The sequence below is a fragment of the Opisthocomus hoazin genome, chromosome 12 (assembly GCF_030867145.1).
Source record: "Opisthocomus hoazin isolate bOpiHoa1 chromosome 12, bOpiHoa1.hap1, whole genome shotgun sequence".
NCBI lineage: Eukaryota > Metazoa > Chordata > Aves > Opisthocomiformes > Opisthocomidae > Opisthocomus > Opisthocomus hoazin.
Window position 1 is genome coordinate 29,478,681 of NC_134425.1, and position 20,036 is coordinate 29,498,716.

The 20,036-nt window shown below is 44.9% G+C and overlaps 1 protein-coding gene across 2 annotated transcripts in view; it reads right to left on the reverse strand.

The window, feature by feature from the left end:
• Positions 1–17,432, reverse strand: part of ESRP2 (epithelial splicing regulatory protein 2) — a 47,859-nt gene extending 30,427 nt beyond the window's left edge. Inside the window, exons 1-3 of one of the 2 annotated variants that reach the window (XM_075433303.1) lie at positions 17,312–17,423; positions 16,868–17,020; positions 15,934–16,062 (exon numbers count right to left, since the gene is read on the reverse strand). In XM_075433303.1, coding sequence (XP_075289418.1) covers positions 15,934–16,062; positions 16,868–17,002 — 264 coding nt within the window. In that variant the 5' untranslated portion in view covers positions 17,003–17,020; positions 17,312–17,423. Of the gene's footprint in view, positions 1–15,933; positions 16,063–16,867; positions 17,021–17,311 lie in introns of both variants that reach the window. The other variant, XM_075433302.1, reaches the window with a different exon arrangement.
• Positions 17,433–20,036: the final 2,604 nt, after the last annotated feature.

The following is a 20,036-nucleotide window of genomic DNA, read 5'->3' on the forward strand; positions in this document are numbered from 1 at the left end:
AACAGCACAGGGCAAAACAGCAAGCGTAATACTGCCACAGAGGAATGGCAGAGATTGGAGATCAGCTGGAACCGGCTTCTTTCATTGGCATCAGATGTCTCCAAATTCTGGAAAGGTTAGGTCCAAAAAGCACAGCTGTGGACCAGCTCTTGTTACTACGGATTACACTGGACCTTTAAGTCTTTCAAGCAACAGATACAGCCTATCACAAGCATCAAAAGAAGTTAAAGCAACTAGTGCAGATGTGTTTACAAAGCCACACTGAGAAAAAGCCATCTTCAGCCTCCTTTTTTCCACTATGAATTTCAGGCATCACCTTGAAAAACAACCTTGAACCAGCACACACCCAAATATAGCAAGCTAAGGACAAGTTCAGACCATTGCCAGATTTACACGACATTTCTCCGCCTCACATGTTGAGCAACCCGTCCACAACTCTGTTATTTCATAAATTCCATCCACGTCTCCTTCACTCCACTAATATTTACCTCCTGCCACTCACCTTCGTGCTGCCCGCTGTAGCGCTCCCCCACTTTCGCATGCAAAGCTGCCCCACCTTCAGACTTCCTCCACCAAGCTCTGACACCCTGCGTCTCCCCTGTTAATCTACTGGCCTCACAGCAACAGAGTTACACAGCGTGTTAATTACCACCGCGCGCATCTTGCGCCAGCCCTCCTCTCCACAGTGCATTGTCATGACCTTCCACCCTCTACTGCTTATTCCACTAGATCAGTCTCTCCAGCAGAGCTCTGATGAATCATTCCATATTTAAAGGAATATGTTCGATAATTCAATGCTGAGATTAAAAACTGAACCGAGAGAAGAGGAAGAATCAAACAAGCTGCTCTGTACATTTACCTCCAACAAACCCTAAAATAGTTCTTCGAGAAAAGGTGGTGAGAGGGAAGGACAGAGTTTGATCACCAGCTTGAAAAACTGGCTAAACAGGATTTTGGTCATGTACCTGAGAGTACAAAGTGAGCGAAGAGACGTGTTTCGCCAGCAGCAAAGCTGGATGGAAGCCAGCACAAGCTGCTGTGTTCTCTGCAAATGAATCCCAAGTGGCTGAAACAACACGGGCCCCTTCGTGTTGCCTTAACTGAACAAAGCCGCGGATCTTAGAGAAGCAAGGAGGTTCTTCATTAATCTGATGTGCAAAGCACTAAAATCAATCTCTGGCTATTCAGATATTCTCATTTCCCTCACTAAAAATAGTTCTCCTCCTTGAGGAAAGCACAGACACAGAGGCCTGGCACGGCAATGAAATACTGAGATAACTCAGTTGCAGAATGCACCCATGCTGCCATCTGAACCATTTCTAGAGCACCAGGATACTCGGGGGGATTCTCTCTAATTCACCTCTGAGAAATAACAGAAAACGTGGCTGCTTTTTACTCATCAGCTCCTAGGGTGTCTTCAAAATGGGATCCTTTCCTTTAGCAATGCACAAAGTTTCTCTGTTTTGCTTCTTTTAGCCCTCCTGACCCACCACAGGTAACTGCACCAGACAAGACATACAATTCTTCACAAAGCTTCAGAATTACAGGTGTCCTCACAATTTAACCAGGTCTGGAATGTTACACTAAAGCATAACATAAAAATCCAGAAAGCAGCCTAGCTTGTAGCCCACGCTTAACCCAGACACGCATCTATTCCCAAGTGGAAAGGTGAGTTACCAGATTTATCAATATCCTCTGCACAAAGGATGGTCCTCGTGGTGTGGGAACCTGGTTTCAAGTCAGTGGTACTGACAGGCATGTCACTAAATTGCCCAGAGATAATATTTTGGTGATTACACATGAATACATTATCAAGTTTCTGCCAAATTAGCATATCACAAAATGCTCATTTTGACTTCTATGCCATCTTTATAGATGTAGGTGGGAGGACAAATCACACCTAGTCCAGCCAAAACTTCAGGTGCAAGACAGATGATACTTATTTGGGATAAAGCCTGACAAAATAATTTGAACAGGCTTAGCGTTCTAGATCAGTCTTTTGCAAACAAAAAAAAAAAAAACAAAACAAACTTCTTCAGGAGTGACATCTTTTAGTCATTATTAAAACTAAAACTTTCAGGAATAATGTAGAAGAAAAGTTATTTTGGCTCACCTAGGCTCATACATTCCAGTATATTCCCTTGAGCTTAAAGAACATATATTACTAACAGATAACTGGCCTAGAGAAAGTGAAAATACACTCCACAGGTAATAGACTGAAACTTCTTTTTATCTGAGGCACATAAATTTGAACTGATTACATCTCTTTTGCTCAAACCTGGAAAATTAGCTATATGTCTTCTTTTTTTTTTCCATATTCATTTTAAGAAATCAAGAACAAATTTCCACTCTGATCAGCACACACCTCCATGCGAAGCAGAAGCTAGAGATCTATTTTCGATCTCTTTTGCAAATTATTTTACCTACATAAGAGATTTCCTCCAGTAATAAATTATTAGAAAAAAAGGTGGAGGGCAGCACAGAAAGCATTACAGGCAGGCAGCTCTAGTTTACAGATACATGTATCTCTGTGTACACATGCATGTTTGTGTAAAGAATTAGATACAGTGACACAAATTATGACATTAAAAATCTCATCAGATCAGCTGAACTTTCATGTTTGCACATCTCACAATACAGACTTTCTTAACCTACAGAATTATTTCTAAATTTCAATCCACTATTTTCTTTTAAGTCTTGAAGCTAATGACATTTTATTAGCATACTGAAGTTTGAGAACTACAGCTCACAGTCTATCAGACAGACTGTCAAACAGAACTTACCAGAACAAATCAATAATACTATAAGATCTGTACACTCACACATATATATAGAGGTGGTTTATGTTGTAGAAACAACTTAAGTAGCAACCACATAACGCACTACTTTTTCAACCCAGAAGCATCAGAGTTCGCTCTCCTCCTACTCTCACACTTTGCCATACGTGAACTGTCCACTGAAAAATCGACGTTAAACTTTTCTAATTGCAGCTCTCCTAGCAATGAGACCACATACTTCACATAGCAACATCATATATACTACCACTTTGCAATGAACATCACGTGTGCTTTGACTAAAGCCACGCTGTTTACAACCATGCACGATATCCAGTCTTACTTGTGTTAAAAAAACCAGCAGTACTTATTGGACATTACTGTAATTCACTACATTAGAGCTTTAGACCGTCTTTTAGGCCTTTGGTGTGGGCATTCTTCACTTGTAGCACACAGCATACAACAACGATCTGTCTTCTTTCAGGTAAGAGAAGCATGGAAAACAAATGACCATCTCCCAAAATGTTCTCTCTGAAGTTCCTCTACTCCGAAGTTCTGCTTCAACAGGCAAAGATATTGAGGTTCTTGCCTCATAGCCTGATTTTACAGGAAGACCTCTACAATTTACTGCCAGAGAACACCCAAAACCCATTATATAGTTGCAGGTGCTGCTCTCCTGAAAGGAGAGCTCCAGTGGTTAAACACTGAAACAGACTGCCCAGAAGTTGCAGAGCTTCCATCCTTGGAGATACTCAAGACCCACCTGGACACAGTCCTTGGCAGCCACCTCTAGCTGCCCCTGCTTTCAGGGGTTGGACTAGATGACATCTGCAGGTCCCTTCCAACCTCAGCTACTATGCGATTCTCTGATCTCTTTGGACTCTCTCTCTGTTTTGCCTACTCTGCAGCTATACTAAAGATTATCACATCAGTGCCGCCATAGCGTACACATCTGGCAGGGGGGTGTGGGGAAGGATGTGTTGTCTGGGGTGGGGGGGAAGGGGAAGAAATCAAGAGGTAAGATGCATCCAAATTTGATTAACAGAACTTTTCTGCCACCAAAACATAAGCAAGACTGGAGCACCACTGAAAAACAAACATCCAGCAACACCGATCCCTTAAGACTCAAAGGCTCTAACACAGCGTGAGAAATCTCAAGCGTAGTAAAATATGGGTTTGGTGTACAAAGTTTGAACACACACAACATACCATGACATGTCAGCTTTGGGAAGTACTTTCCCTGGACTTTGTGCCTCAGACCCTACACCCATGAGGGTTTCACATTTATTTGCAATACTCTCTCCACGGGCAGTTTTCTGTTCCTTCTCTTTTCAAACCCTGGTGATAACGTCAGCCTTATCCATGCAATGGAGGAATTTAAAGCATGTCAATACTACTGGGAGGTGCACAGACTGTATTTCAGCAGTATTTACAAGTATGATAACCCTTCATTGTGCTAGGTAACTTTTTAAACAGAGAATCTTATAGTAAGCCCTTGCCTTTGTTCATCTGTTAACTGCTACTCCACATGGCTGATAATGGATACGTGGTGACCTTGTACTGAAACTGCTGTATGGAAAAAGAGAAAAAAAAGTGTAAGCCACAGTGCAGCCACAAACTGCAGCTAACTTTTTTTTCCCCTTCTAGCAAAATCGGAAAAGTTACTGTATTCAGACACAAATGCAGACACAAATACGAAAAAGAAATTGCCCCTCGGTTTTATTTCTTTGCAGGGGAATCTTGCAGAAGATGACAGAGGCAGCCCAGGTCCACTTACTAGAAATGCTCAAAACCAGTATTGCCACTTTGATTTTTCCTATTAAGAGGAAGGCAATTTTGCTCTACCGAACACTAATGCCCCAGATTATTTAGTGACTGAAGACTAGCCTGGGCAAAAGCATGGTTTTCATGTCCAGCATGCCACAGACAATATAACTGTGCTCAGTATGACCAGTCAAGTTGCATATCACCTTCTGCCTCTTGAGGTACTATAAACTGGATGAAATAACTGCACGAGTGATCAGGCACAACCGCTGCCATAAACCTACTCGAGAGCGCCAGACATGTACGTATTGCCCAAAACCAGAGTTCCCACCCAGCCTTGGAATTCGCAAGTGTAAGAGCAGGTTTGCTCTCCTCTGTCTCAGTGAGATGCAGCATGTGGCACCGAGCTCCAAGCACCGTAGACCATCTTCTCCTCAAGTATATTATGTTGCTTCTTACTGCCTGCTAATCTTCTCGTCATTTTGTATTCTTTCCTGAACTGAGGTCCAACAGCAGCAAAGCAGGTACCACGTGTCCTGCTGCTTCTGCTGCTGTTCCAAAACAGTTTCATCTCCACTGGGGGTCTGTATGGACACAGATTCATGCGGTTGCCTTTCTCAGAGAAAGAAACGAGTTCTTTTCCACCCACAGCATGAGCTAACCAAGGTAACACGGTTAAGGTCTCAACTATCCTATGCTTGGGGTTCTGCCATAAAACTCCAAACACCAGAAATCATCAAAAGAAGAGGTAGTCAAAAAACACAGAAATATATTTTTAAATGTAGAAGTATTTTAAAATGTTTAAGATAACCACTTTGATCTTTTCCTTTGCTGGGAAGCTGGAATTCCAGGAAGTAATACGCCCCCATCCTCCTCCTCGTTGTCGTCACACAGGTGACCACAGAGCTCCCAAGTCAGGGAGACACACAGCCTACGTATCACAACGACTGCAAGAGTTCAAGGGAGAAAAACGGAAGGTACTCTTCAAGTTTATCACATCCTTTCGTTCAACAAAACATACAAAAGTACTTTAAAATTCATCATAGTCCTTCAGAATTACACAGAGGGACTGGAAACTTTTAAGCTCAGGTGTGGGTAGCCTCCAACTGATTTTCTACATAAAAATAGGTGTGTTTAGCACGGTCCAGCAACAGGTAGAATATGAAACATGAAATACAGAAATGGAGCACCAGTTGTCATGCCTTGTCTGTCCAGTGACAGTTTGTAGAACATCGAAAACAGACCACTGTGATTCAGGACTGTGATCAACTGTCTTCAGGGTGAAACCCCCACATTACTTCTTTCTTTGGTTCATTTGAATTGGGCCTGGGTCTTCGTGTGACAAAGTAAACAACAGCTAACTAAAAGTATTAATTCTTCCTAGGAAAGAATGCAAAAATCTAACCTTCTGCCAATACAGAGATCTGTCCAAGCCATGCCAGTTGAGCATTTTATGCCCATTTTTGATTAATTATTTCTTAGGTGGAAGTCTGCAACATCAGATTATTTGCATGCTTTCCAGCTACGGTATCTACAGCATCTAATTCAGGTAATGCATTAAGCATAAAAGGCAAGACCATGGTTCAGGCCATCTAAATGTCACACCAATCAGGTCACAGCTCTTATCTTCAAAAGCACAATCTGTTTTAATGAGAGTGTTGAAGTATGCAGAATAATCCACAAACAAGCTACTTGAAGTCAGCCTTGTGCAAGACAAAGCACCCCAGTCCAGCAACATAAGAATTTCACAGTTTCTGGACTTATTTTACTACCATATTATGTGTCAGAAAATTGCTGAATAAGGAAACACTTACTGAAATACGTTTTCACCTTTAAATTAACCTGTACGAAAGAGGCCACTAGCTATCAAAACCAACAAAATTATGCAAAAAGATGCATTATTTTGCAGAATACCTTGGCATTTATTAGCATAGCTTATTCATGAGTCTGTCTTTAAGCCAAATAAAACTCTGAATGTTACCAACGTAAAAAAAAAAAATCCATACTCTGTCAACCTTTTACCTACATTTCAAGGATTACAGTGGTGCCTCACACTCCTCACACGCTGCTTGCTATCAGCTCAACCGACAGAGCAAGTCATTGCAGCCTGAAAGACAAGGTGGAACATACTTTCCAAACTCTAGGTTTTAATTAATGCCATGACTGCAATGTTTCCTAAAGTCTTGATTTAAGCACAAGTTTTCTCTCAGAGTGCTCTACACCTCCCCCAGTCCCACTTACCTCTGTCTGAAGGACAAACTTTCGTTAGCAATGTGATCTTTAGCACTGGCTCTATTGACTGTAATGCATGGTACTGTTTTATTTACTCAACACTACCTCATTGTTTGTAGTGCAGGCTTAATCAGTTGTAGGAGAATAGCAAAAACCTACAAAATTACAGCATTTTTTTCTATTGGGTTGCTTTTAGGTTTTGTAGTAATATCCAAGAAAAGTAAAAAGGAGTCATAAAAAGAAAGAAGACATATCTGTTCTCCACAACTCAGTTTCATTCAAGGTTCTCTCATACTCGTGCCTCTCCTTTAAACTCATACTGTAAGAACATCATAGGCATGGACTTCCCCGAATAACAGCCTTGAGATCCATGAAGTATCACTGCTTATATAAGAATTCAAGTGATTCTTGCTCAAGTCCTTACAAATACTAGGGAAAAAAAAAGTCAAAATTTTTTTTTACTCTACCGTGCTTCAGAAATGGGGAGTTCTCCCTTTCTTGCTCAACAAGCTTCCATAAAAACATAACGAGGAAGTGGAAGTAGATCCCTAAACCAGCTTGCCTTTACTCTCTGAAATATTACAGTCGCAGATTAGGGCAGCAACCCCATGCATCAGGAATTGATTACGCTTCATAAAAGGAAAAATGAGATTAAGAAATTATTATCTCTACAATTCTAGCAGTTCCTAACTGAGTAAACTCAGAATTTACACTTCGCGTTCCAAGGGATTCGGATCTGCCCAATACAGAACAAGGACATTAATGGTGACATTGTTTAGACCTCTCTTCCTCTTACAGAGCTACATCCTCTCCTTCAGACAGCTTCCTATTTCCAAAGTGAGTTCATTAAGACTGAAAAGACTTGACAGGAGCTGTCTGGAATACAAAGCAAGTCACACAGCTCCTCGTGATAAATTCTCAGCGCCTGAGGTTTATAGGAAGAGGGGGCTGATTGGTATTTTCTTTTAGCGTACCACAAAGGCAGCAGTTCTCTCCTGCACTTCATATTTACATGGTGCCATTTCCCATGCTTTACAATAAGAAAGAGTTCATCCTGTAACAGTTCAGTTCCACTGTAAGAAATAACATTGGCTAATACCCTCAAGTAATCAATCAAGCAAACCCCAAAACTCTGTCAGAGTCATATTCTTGTGACTGCCACACATTTTCCACTTGTTCCATTTCATGCATCCCCCTCCAATCCAACAGTTACTTGATGCAAGAGTTTTGATGTGTTATACACTGCTCTGTGTCCCTTCAGCTACAAAAGACTCCTAAATTGACTTTCAGGATTTCAGCTACACAGCTACAGTATGATTTATTTACAAAGCAAAACATCCACAGTGGTTTTTGCACTTTCGTTTTCTAAGTTGCATACTGTAACTCTACTTTACTCGTGGTGCAATTCACTGCAACAGAATTATTTATCAGGAAAGCAATTCCGCCATAGTTTCTGTGAAGACGTTAAATTTCACACACTGCCAACATCTACACAATTCATTATAATGTTAAAGTACATGCTTAAATTTCTCTAGAATCAGAGCCAGAGAATGGCAACACCACTAATTAAGTTTTGATTTCAATTCAGTAAGAATGATAACACAATCCAGCAATTGCTCTAGAGCTCTCATAACAGAACCTTTTCTTTTAAGGTAACAGGCATCCAAATCATCGCAGGAGCCAAGTTTTTGCAAAACACAATACAACTGTTTCTTAATCTCAAAATTAAGTTCCTTTCCAATATTTTAGTGCTAACAAAATACCCCTTTCTCAACACTTTTTGCCCCTCTCTGCCCACTTCAGGTCTACAGAAGTAAGGTGGTATGGGGAAAGAAAAACTAAAATATTTTTAGATAGAAGTTCGGGAGAAGCAGCACGGTTGGTTTTTTCATTTGTTTTGTCACTCATCACAAGCAGTGAGCACTTTAAATTCAACTCCCAATACCTTTTGAGTAATATTTCTTATATGTCACATCTACCTTCACAGCATGTGGACTTAATGACCGAGGGATGGATTATTAAGCAGCTGCTTACAAACAAAGCAAGAACAGAGGTTACTGTACAGCAGTATGCCAGAGTAAGTTAGGAACAGTTTAAAGAACATCAGCACAGATTTATCAGAGCAAAGCACTAAAAAATGGTTTAGAGAGCAAACGTGACTTCTGATTCAGTACCTTCTTGGGACATACACGTGAAGTTGCCTTTCAGAGTATCAATATTTTCCTCCTTTCTTGAAATAAGGTGGTAGCTAACAGAAATTGATCACAAAGGAAAACAACATGTTATCTCTGCAGTTTTTATGCAAAGCAGCAACTATTATGAGGAAAAAACAAAGCTCTTCCAGAGACAGACAGCTTTTTCCAGGCAGGAGATGGCAAAGACATGAATGGAAGAAAGAGGGAGAATTACTGTTTATGTTTTTAATTAAGAGACATAACATTTCCGATTTTAACCATAGAAATTATAAAATAAGACAGGGCTGACATTATGTTGCTTAAAAAAAATCTCCATCAGCATGTCTAGTTTTGGCCACAACACTGCTTTGCTAGCAATATCAGTTGCAGCATCTATGCGTCACTCTTAAACCTAACTGTTCAGCAAAGAAGTGCTGCAACATGTCGACAGAGCTGCTGCCCTCGTTTGGCAGCGCTTAGCTACCCAAGACCTTCCCCATATAACTTAAAAAAAAGGAAAAAAAAAATCCAAGTAAACCAACACACAGATGCAAGAACTGCTGCAAGCCTTTCAAAAGCCGTGACAAGAACCAGAGAAAATGCTACCAGAGGAAAACAGCGGAGGTTTGCAGACAATCCAGAGCATCCACAAAAGTTCTCTAAGCTGCTTCCATGTCAACATGTAAGAACTGACAGAAGCACTGCATATACAGTTATTGTCAAAATGTTAGAATACAAACACTTTATTCCTCATTTATTATTCCTCAGCCACTTTTGAAAACCCTGACAATAGTTCATTAACACATTTCCAGTGACTTTTTCAGTAGCTACTTACAGCAAGTTAGACGAAAGAAGTTCAAAGTCTTTGAGGATCACGTAATCCGGGAATCTGTGCTAAAAGGCTTCTACCCTGTGTTTTACTGTCTTCCAATGACTTTTAAAAAAGCTGCAAGTACAATTTCAAGAGAAATTCTAGTATTCAGATACAATATTATAGCTGTTAAACCATCCAAATGTGCTAGTGACACAGTTTTCAAACACTGCACAACATCGCACTGTGCGAAGACAGACGTTTCAAGCTGCCCTGGACAGGTCATAGTAAAGTTTATTTTTCCATATATACTAATCCACCCAGACTTGGTAAGAGATTCAGTGTTACTGTTTAACTTCAGCAGAACAAGCAGCAGCATCCACTATCATAAAAAGTCTACTGGAGCTCATCCTCAAACCCCTGGGCTGAATTGCTCACTTCTTACGAATATTGCCGCTTCCAATTTTACGAGAAGACAGCCCTACTAGCCAAGACTACCACATTTTTATGCTTACAAAGAAAAGAATATGCAGCTTTAGACAAATTCCTTTATCTAACTCTCTGTTCATTCTAAAGTGAAATGAATGTAAATATAGGAACAAAGTGAGGTTTAGGGGAATACTTGAGGAATTCAGATGAAAGTATTGCAGCCTTCAGACAAGCTAAGGTTATTGCTTTTCCACAAAACCTAATGGAACATAAATGCTGCCAATAACAAATCCATTCACATGATCTACATATGTATATTCATGTATATATATTATATATGTAACAGAGGAATTGCTTCTGCTATTAACTCTTCTCTGGTTTTGAGGGAACAGATTCGAGTGTTTCAGTAATAACGTAGTGGGAGCTGGGCAGCACAGAGGATTTGTAAAGGGAAAAATAGTCCACCTACACCATCAAACAACAGAATTACAACCAGAATTCTGAAACAAAGAGTTAGCCATCCATCTTCATTGCTAAAAAAAAGAAATTCCACGCTGTAACAGCCTGCAGCTACAGGAAGAATTCACACATCCTCACTTCCCCACAACAAAGACTACCTATATCCCAATGTGAGGCATCAAACGTGATTTAACCAATGCCCATCGAAGTTTATCAATGGAAATAGGGAGCTATTAGATGTTAATGTAGTAAGAAGCCCTCGTAAGGCTACACGCACACAGCACACTCAGCCCTCCCCTAAGAGCAGGAGTTTATCGCTTACCTGCCCTGACAGCCTGAAGGGCACCTCGTGTCTGTCGGGATATCCTCACCGCTTGCTGCTGACACCAAGCCCAGACAACAGTTCCACAACACAAACTGCTCGGCGGCCAGCCTGCCTTAAAACCTTCCTCTCCTTTCACCCACACCGCTCGTCCACACTTTGCTGCTACGGCTGCCCTCACCAGAACTACTTGATCTGCCAGACTGCACATTCACACAGAACCGCTGCACACCAGAACTGCCTTTAACTCCAAACTGGTGCCCTGCTCCAGTTTCATACGCAGCCCCAAAAGCTTCTGTATTGCCAGAATGCAGGTGAGGGAGGACCACGCAGCAGTACCTACCGAAGCCAAAGGTGCCACTAAAAAGTTTTCATGCAACTGCAGCTTGACAACATGATGCGGGGGCAGAAACACCTTGAGCTGGTATCGCCATCAAACATGTCAGATCATGAAAATACAACCAAAGGGTGTAGTTTCACAGGACGTGAGCTCGGACAGCAAAGCAGCTGAGAAGTTCCCACCCTAACTGCTCATTCCAGCGATCCTGTTTACACCGCAACTTCACAAAGAGTTTCACTGACGCAACAAAAACGTGGCAAAGTACGGTGCAGGGGCAAGCAAGAAGCTGGCTCCACTGCTGAAGCCAAATCTTGTGAAACTACACCTTAAGTACATGTTGTGGAGAGAACATCCTGGTCATGAACACTTGCCAATGGTTTGCCAAACACCTGCTCCAAAACTTCAGGACTCAGACCCAGCAAACATTCCAAAATACAGACCCTGTTAGAGGTGATGCGGTCACCACATAAGCTGAAGTTGGAAGACCAACCACAAGACTCAAAAAAAAAAAAAAAAAAACACACACCAAAAAAAACCCACACAAACACCACAAAGCCAGATAAAACCCACTCTGCATTTTCAGGCTTTCTTCTGCAGGCTGAAGGTTCAAAGGTGTATTAAAACAAAAACAGTAAAAAAAATCATTTCTCCAAAATGAAGGTGTGACAGCTGGCAAGTGAGCCAATAAAACTTTCTGCTAGCACGTTGAGAAGCAGAGGCTGCAGAACAAGTTTCTCTTAAAAAAAAAAAAAAAGTTGTAACCGGTTTATCAGGTTAGAGGAATTCACTTGTTCTTCCGCCTCTCCCCCCATCCCATTTGTTTCCAAATGCTCATCTAACCAGCTTGCTTCTTGCTGAATTTGTTGATGTGTGAGAAAATAAATTGCACCTGCAGCTCAGACGGAAGATCAACAGGCATCCAAACATGCTTTAGAGAACTGGTAATCTGCTATCACCTGAGGAAGTGGCAAGCCCTGAGTAATTTCAATTTGTGTGGAGTGGGAAAAAAATGCCCAGCTTTGTCTTTCTGTGTTTAAGAATATTAATCAAATCTACCATCGATGTATTGGATTTGACATACAATGTGATGAAAGACCAGCAAGACTAGCCTAGTCTTTCAAATATTTTTTTAATACTTAAATATCAATCCATAGATGAAATTTGGATCCTTCCAACAGATCCAAAAGCAGACCCAGCTCTCATGAGAACTTCTCCCTTCTTATGTATATCGTTCAAAGTAAGATAGTAATTACAGTTAAATACTGCAGACAGCTCTCCAAAATTATTAGCTCTTCTTAGACTTATCCTTTGTCAGGGAGACATGCAAATATCACCTTGCAAGAGGAAAGTAACATGGCTTAAGGCAAGTCATGCTGATTCAGCCAGGTTTTCTGTATGGTAAAGATTAAGAAATCCACAATGCTTTCAACTTAGTATGCAATCTTTAACTTAGAACCCCCATGGCTAGAATCAGAAAAGCACAAGAAGATGACAGCTTTCTGATGACAGAGTAATGGGGCTGAGAGAAAGGCAAAGTTCATTTTTGTTTTGCTCTTAAAAGAAAACTTCAATTCCTGCGAGGTTTCGGAGAGCAACCTGAAAATAATTTTCTCCCTTCAAAGCCTGGAAACTGGGAAACCATAAAGCTCTAGCATTTATTTAGAAAATTATAAATAACATGCTAAATAAGCCAGTCCTGTGATTCGAGGATCTGAACAATGAAACCTAGCAAGGATGTCCCAGTAACGCAGGAGGAAACACAGGACGCTACACAGGACGCTATTCGCTTTAGTAAGCGGTGTAGGTAATGCATGTTTAGAGGCTTACATCACAGGCTGAAGATAGATTCAAACACACATTTGAACAAGAGATCTCCTACTTACTTCGGTAAAAAAAAAACAAACACCTGACATTTTTCCACTCAGTAGCATTCTGCAGCTACAACACGTCTCAGTCAGCAGCTATAAGGTCACCATTACTGGTACAACAAAAGAGGCAAGTTATTAATGCCACTTTGAACTAAATACATCAAGCAGACTGGTTCCAAAGGGCACACCTGTTATGATTTCAGGTAACTATTTCCCAAAGCGTAGCTATCCAAACACTGCATATCACCAATCAGAAAATATAGCCAGATCCCATAAACACACTTAGACCTGTGGAGTCAAATGCTTGTCACCCTGCACAGGCACAGTATTTAAAAACTCGCAGTAAAACGTACAGAACACACACTGCAACAAACAGCTTAGTTATTTGGGGGCACTGTGCTTCAAAACCTCACTTTCTAGAATTACACAGCAAAGATGTATCGGTAGGGAACCCTATTTTAGAATATTTCTTAAGACAAACCCAAGTCGTAAATTACGCGAGATGTAACACTGTAAGAATATGAAGTAAAACTGAAATGATGCATCATTTGTTGAAGAGCCTTGTTACCAGCAGAGTAAAGACTTAACCAGAGATTACAGGCTTTTGGTAGACCCCATGATCGCTGCAAAGTGAATCTGTGGTCAGTGGAAAAACTCCAGACCCACAGTAGCTGAGCTACTGTTTACCAGTTACGAATCACAGAAGGGTTGAGGTTGTGAGAGACCTCTGAAGCAGGGATAAAAGTTACAATGATTCGTGCTTGGCAATTCTCACTTCCCTCTAACATAGAGGCGGGGAAGCCAAAGCAAAAGCAGGGCTTTGCTTTCATTTGCGTGATTGAGATGTGTGCTGAAGTAAGCGACTTTCAGCTGCATCACCAAATTGTCTACCACCATCCAAGCAGGGTGTGGAAAGCTAACTTCACATACTCTATAACACAATCTCAAATCAAGGTACCAGTCTTCTTCCTTTTACTCTCCCTTTTCAAATAACCCCTTCAACCACCTGTGCTGCTGCTAATCAAAACACTTAACTGAGGAAAAAAAACCCAACCTGTAGGTGTTGACACCTGACTCGTCCTTCAAATACATGATGCAATTAAAATATTTAAAGGACTTATCTTCAAAAAGGCAGAAAAGTTTGGTGTTTGCCCCCTTGCAAGTGGGAGGATGAATTAATTCTCTCCTAACTCCCACGGAGCCAGGACACACGGGGGGGGGGGGGGGGGGGGGGGGAAGACTGACAAGATGAGGTGAAGCATGTTCCAGAAGACCTACTATGGAACTGGCCACATCACAACTGACATCCAACAATTAACAGCAAAATCATTATTTAGTTGCATAGATATGCCAAAGAAAAAGGAAGAAAATTGTTATTTTTCAAGAGTCTCTACCCACCTACACACAAAGGTAGTATTTCCTTTCATTTGCTAAAGCAGAGACCCGCCTACAGTGCAATTTACGGCAAGAAGATACAATCTCTCATAAAGTATTGAGTATAATTAAAGTGTGTCTGTTATAAAGGTAAACAGCATACTAGGCTAAGCTGTTCCAGATGTCTTTAGTGCAAGATCTGGGACAAGATCAAACCTGTAGCTGCACACTTTCTCAGGGGTTATTGTGAAGCTTTAAAACAGGGGGGGAAAAAAAAAAAAAAAAAAAAATCACCTCTTGGTCTCAGACTGCAGCAAAACTAGCACCGGCAGAATAAATGCCATCTGCAGCTAATGTTGACAGATTTTAAGACACATAAAAGTTACACATTTCTATTTCCAAAGATACTGCAGAGTGAAGCCTTAACCATTCCGTATCACACAGGGTTAGGACCTAGTCCGCCAAGTTCTCTGTGTCACCAGAGTCACAGCAACGTGAACCTGTTCTACTGCCTAAGCAAGTTTCGTGCCGAAACACACCCACAAATGATTCAGACTAGGTGTGGAAAGCCAGTTTTATATGTTACACAAAAATGCACTATTGTATTTTTCCATTCGAGCACATTTCATGTATAGAAAAGACAGTGAAAGCAAGCAAACTTCCAGGAACTGCATACGTATACACTACTTGCATTAAATTTTTTTAGGTAGCTTAGGGCCTCTTGACCAGCAAGGATCACACAAATTTACAGATTTACTGTCTTAGTGTGGTATCAAGTGAGCCAAAAAGCAAAATACAGAAATCACAGAAAAAAAACCCAATCACTTTATAATCCACTAAACGAATTAAATTCATCTGGAAAAGAGGGATACAAAAAAAGCACAGCTGACCTCTGAAAGCATCGTTTTGAAGGTGTCAATGAGCTAAGAATAACAAATGAGAAAAAGCCAAGTTTTTTAATAGACATTATAGCAGTGAAGCTGCAGATTAAATCACACCACCTGAGCCGTGAAAGTTTGATTAGCGCTGCTGAATGAAGCAGTGCTCTCACTGGCCTACTCTGTTAAGGCTCGGGTAACAGAAATCTGGAATAAAAGCAGACCCACCAGAACACCCAGCAGCCAGACCTTCCACGGACCAGAGCATCAGCTCAGCCACGCCGGTACCGTACGGCGCTTTCTAAACCACAGGTCTCCCGTTTTAAAGCGATTCAGGTGTCTTTCGGCTCAGCTTTACGACAAGCGCGGAGACTCGCTCGTGATGCCGGACCCGCGGCGTGCTCCTTCCCCAGGCCCGGCGAACCGGACCCCCCCGGGCCGGCGAACCCGGACCCCCCCCCCTCCCCCCCCCCGGACCCGGCGAACCCGGCCCCCCCCCGGCCCTCACCTGTTGCAGGACCCGCTCCAGCGGCTCGGCCTGGCCCAGCCCCTCGGCCGTCAGCCCGCTCGCCTCCCGGCACTGGGCGCTCAGCTCCAGGCTCTCCGCTTTCACCAGGGATTTGTGCAGCGTCCCCACCTGAAAGCAGCGGAGAAGCCGCGGGAGCAGTGAGGCGCGGCGGAAGGCGCCGGCTCTAACACCGCGCTCGGGCGGTGCGGTACCATGACCGCGGCAACACCCGCAACGGGCAGCGGCGTTTCTCGACCGCACCAAGCGAAACCTCCCCCCCCCACACACCCCCAGGAGAGCCCCGCTCGCCGCCTCGGCGAAGCCGCGCCGGGTTTCGCCTTTCGCGGTCTGCGCCGGTTTTTGCGGGAGCCGTTAACCGCGCCGGGGAGATCACGCAACACTCGGGCAGTCTCCCCAGCCTGCTCCCGAATCCGACCGCCGCGCTCGTGTTATCGAAGCCCTTCATCTCTAGGGGGTTCTTTACCACAGGGCTTTTAGGAGAAAGAAAAAAAAAAAAAAAAAAGAAAAAAAACCAACGAAAAAATATAAAGCGTGTTTTCAGATTAGCCTAAAACATCAAAGGAAGTCAATATTCTCTTCAAGGTTATCCAGACATGGATTAAAAAGCTCTCCGGCACAGGCGGCAGAGGGTCCACGGGCAGCCCCCGGCCACCTGCCAGCACGAAGCTGCCGATGTCCGGGGGGACGGGCCCGGGGCGGCAGCGGCCAAACTCTCCTCAGAAGTTACTTCTCAGCTTAAAACGGACCAAAAACGGCCTCCTGGACGCGGTGGGTGCCCGACCCCCGGGCGTGGGGGCGCCTGTCCGCCCGACCCCGCAGGGCTGCGGGGACGGCGCGAGCGGCCGGGCCGGGAACGCGGCCGGGCCGGGAACGCGCCCGGGAACGCGCCCGGGAACGCGGAGCGCAGCCATACCTTCGTGCTGTGCAGGTCCACAACTTGCCACACCAAGAGAATTAGTTCCCTCTCATCCGAACCCAGTTTAGCCCCATATGCACCAGCGGTTGCCCCAAACAACACCACCAAAGAGTCACTGTGCGAAGCCGTCATGACCACAGGGGGAAACAACTACAATCAAAAGCAGAGGTCAAAAACAAAAAAAGAGAGAGAGAGGAGAGAGAAAAAAAGACACACAACCAAAACAAAAAGAAAAAAAGAACAAAAAAACCCAGGGGGAAAAAAAAAAAAGACACACAAAACAAAAAGAAAAAAGAACAAAAACACCCCCACGAGGCTCACGCCCTACCTCCAAGTGACCAAAGGGGAGAGGAGCGAAGGAGGAGTCCCGACACCGAGAGGAGAGGAAGAGCCGGCTGGGAGGGGGGTGCCGGAGACACCGAGCGCGGGGAGCATCCCTACCTGCTCCCGGTGAGCGCCGTCTGCCCGGGGCCGACTGCGAGGCGAGATCAGCGAGCTGCGGGTTTCTCTCCCTCTGACATCATGGCAGAAGCCCAGCCTGGGCTGGGGCGCTTTTTTTTTTTTCCCCCCCTCCCCTTCCCCTCCCTCGGGTTACCTGCGGCTCACGTGACCGGAGCCAACCTCCCGGCGGGACGAGGCCATTGGGCCCCCGGGAAAGGTGTGGGAGGGGCGGCGGGGGCAAAGCCAACGCCCGCCCGGCCCGGCCCGGCCCGGCCGGGCTCTGAGGGAGCTCGGAGGCGAAGCCCCAGCGCCTCGGGCTGGCCCCGCCCGCGGGAGCGGCCTCCACCTGCTCGGGGCCGTGCGCGCTCCCCTCTTGTTGTGCTGGGAACCCGGAGCGCGCGCGCGCGGCGCCGCGCGGGAGCCTCGGCCCGGCTCGGCCCGCCCCGCCGCTCCGCGCGCGGCGTGCGGGGGGGTCCCGGCAGCGCGGGTCCCGCCGCCGAGCCCCGCGTTCTCCGCCCGGTCCGGGGCGTCGGCTGCGGGCCGAGGCGGAGGGGTGCTCCGCGCCCGCGCCCCGTCCCGCCGGCGAGGCTCCGCGGTGGAATCGCCGTCCGGCCCGGCGGCGTGAGGCACCGCTCTGCCTCTGCGCGGGGCCGCCGGGGCGGGGGCGGTCTCCGCAGACGCGTCCAGCCCAGACCGGTGTGAAAGCCGGGACGAAACTCGAAAAGCCTCTGAGCGGTCTGGGCTTTGTTCTCACCCCTCCCGTTGCCACCGGCGAGGAGTTACCAATGGTTTTTGAAGGCCAAGCGCCGCAAGTCGGACCAGGCACGGTTTCTGTTCTGCTGAACAAAGCATTCGGCGTGTGCTCCGGTGTTCGTGCAGAAACAGCCTTCACGCAGCGAAAAGCGGCGCTGCTATTTAGCCACGAGTGTCCATCATGGGAAAATGCAGAGCTGGACGTGTAACTGTGAATATCTTACAGGTTTAAATATTATCACCGCATTTTCTCTTCTTCTTTTAGCATGTTAATTTTATAATTGGTTAATTGCAGCGGTTATTATGGACCTCCTTCAGCAAACACCAGTTCACGTGCCAACACCATCACTCAGACCATTTCCATTTATCTCGGTGGAAGCAGACTGCAGCTGACGGGCGCTGCGAATTCCCCCAGAACTCCAGTGTGGCGAGCAGTCGCCTGGCAGCGGCCGCGCAGAGCGCTTTGCGGTGCCCAGGTGTATCCCGCGGAACGTTACGCGACGGTCGTCAAATGCCTCTCAGCTGCTGTCTCTGCGGCTCGTGTGTGCGGCTGCCCAAAAAGCGGTCCCGAAGACAGATCGTTATTAGAAAAAGGGCAAACTCCCAAACACTCCGGGATGAAAGCTTTCATCTGTAACGTATATGTGTTTACAGATTCAAAATGTTTTCAGCAGCATACTTTCTGGCATTGTTGAATTTACGTGACAGCTACATTTTCCTCTGTCAGTAGATGTCTAGAAGTTCTCAGCAGAATAAAAACCCGTTCATGTTCCTTTTGGTTAGTTATACGCTTTGGATGTAGCGGTGATGAAGCAGTGTAACAGCCTGTTCATTGTGTATGGGATGATTCTTACCCCGTAAGTCACAGAATCACAGAATGTTCGGGGTTGGAAGGGACCTCTGGGGGTCACCCAGTCCAACCCTCTGCCGAAGCAGGGTCACCCAGAGCAGGCTGCACAGGACGTTTTCCAGGTGGGTCTTAAATATCTCCAGAGAAGGAGACTCCACAGCCTCCCTGGGCAGCCTGGGCCAGGGCTCCGTCACCCTCAGACTGAAGAAGTTCTTCCTCATCCATAATAAGAACCATACAAACACACTGACTTCAACAGTTCCTCTTACCCCAGGCTGTTCCTGCCCTCCCAAACGCACAGCTGTCACGGGGGTGTTTGGGAGGAGGCCGTGTCTGTACACACAAACGCAAACACAGATTTTACCTGGAGCTACATTCACAGAAAACAGGTACCAGTCTGCTACAATTCCACTGCCTTCACGAGGGTGCAGTTTCACGGGCCCAGTACAGAAGAGCTTCACACAAAGTGCGACTATAACGAACAGGTTTCTGTAGAAGGTCACACACATGACATGTTCTCGCCCACACACTGCAGCGAATTGGCACCGAGAATGCCAATACCCGTGTAGCTGCCTTCTAGGACTGGGATTTCAGATATTTTTAAGTATGAGGTTATGCAGTTGTTTTCCCGTGCACCTGCTCCCCACCACCCTCCGTCTCTCTGCAGGCAACCCGTAACGCTCTGGAGCTAAAACCCTTCCAGGAGTGGCACCGCAGCTCCCCGCAGGACAGCGACAGGATCCACTTCCGGAAACAGCACGCGGGGCAGGCCCTGTGCATGGAGCATTAGCACAGTCAATTTGTAACCAAGGTCCTGCTGAAGTGCAGAGTTACTGCGCGCCTTTAGCTTTCATCCCGGCAGGCGAATTTATAGAGGTTCTCATCTGTAGGCTCAAACACAGATAATGTCTCGTAAATGTACCTGGGTGGGGAACAAAAGATGGACATTCATTTTTATGCAATTTCTATATTGTGATCATTTTATTTGTTTCTTTTTTAATCAAACAAACGGAAAGGGAAAATAGACCGGTTTTATAGTTAGACCACATGAGAACACTGCAGAAGCTCATAAAATGCATTGTGCTTGCAGCAGACAAATCTGTAGTGACAATTTCGTTCTTG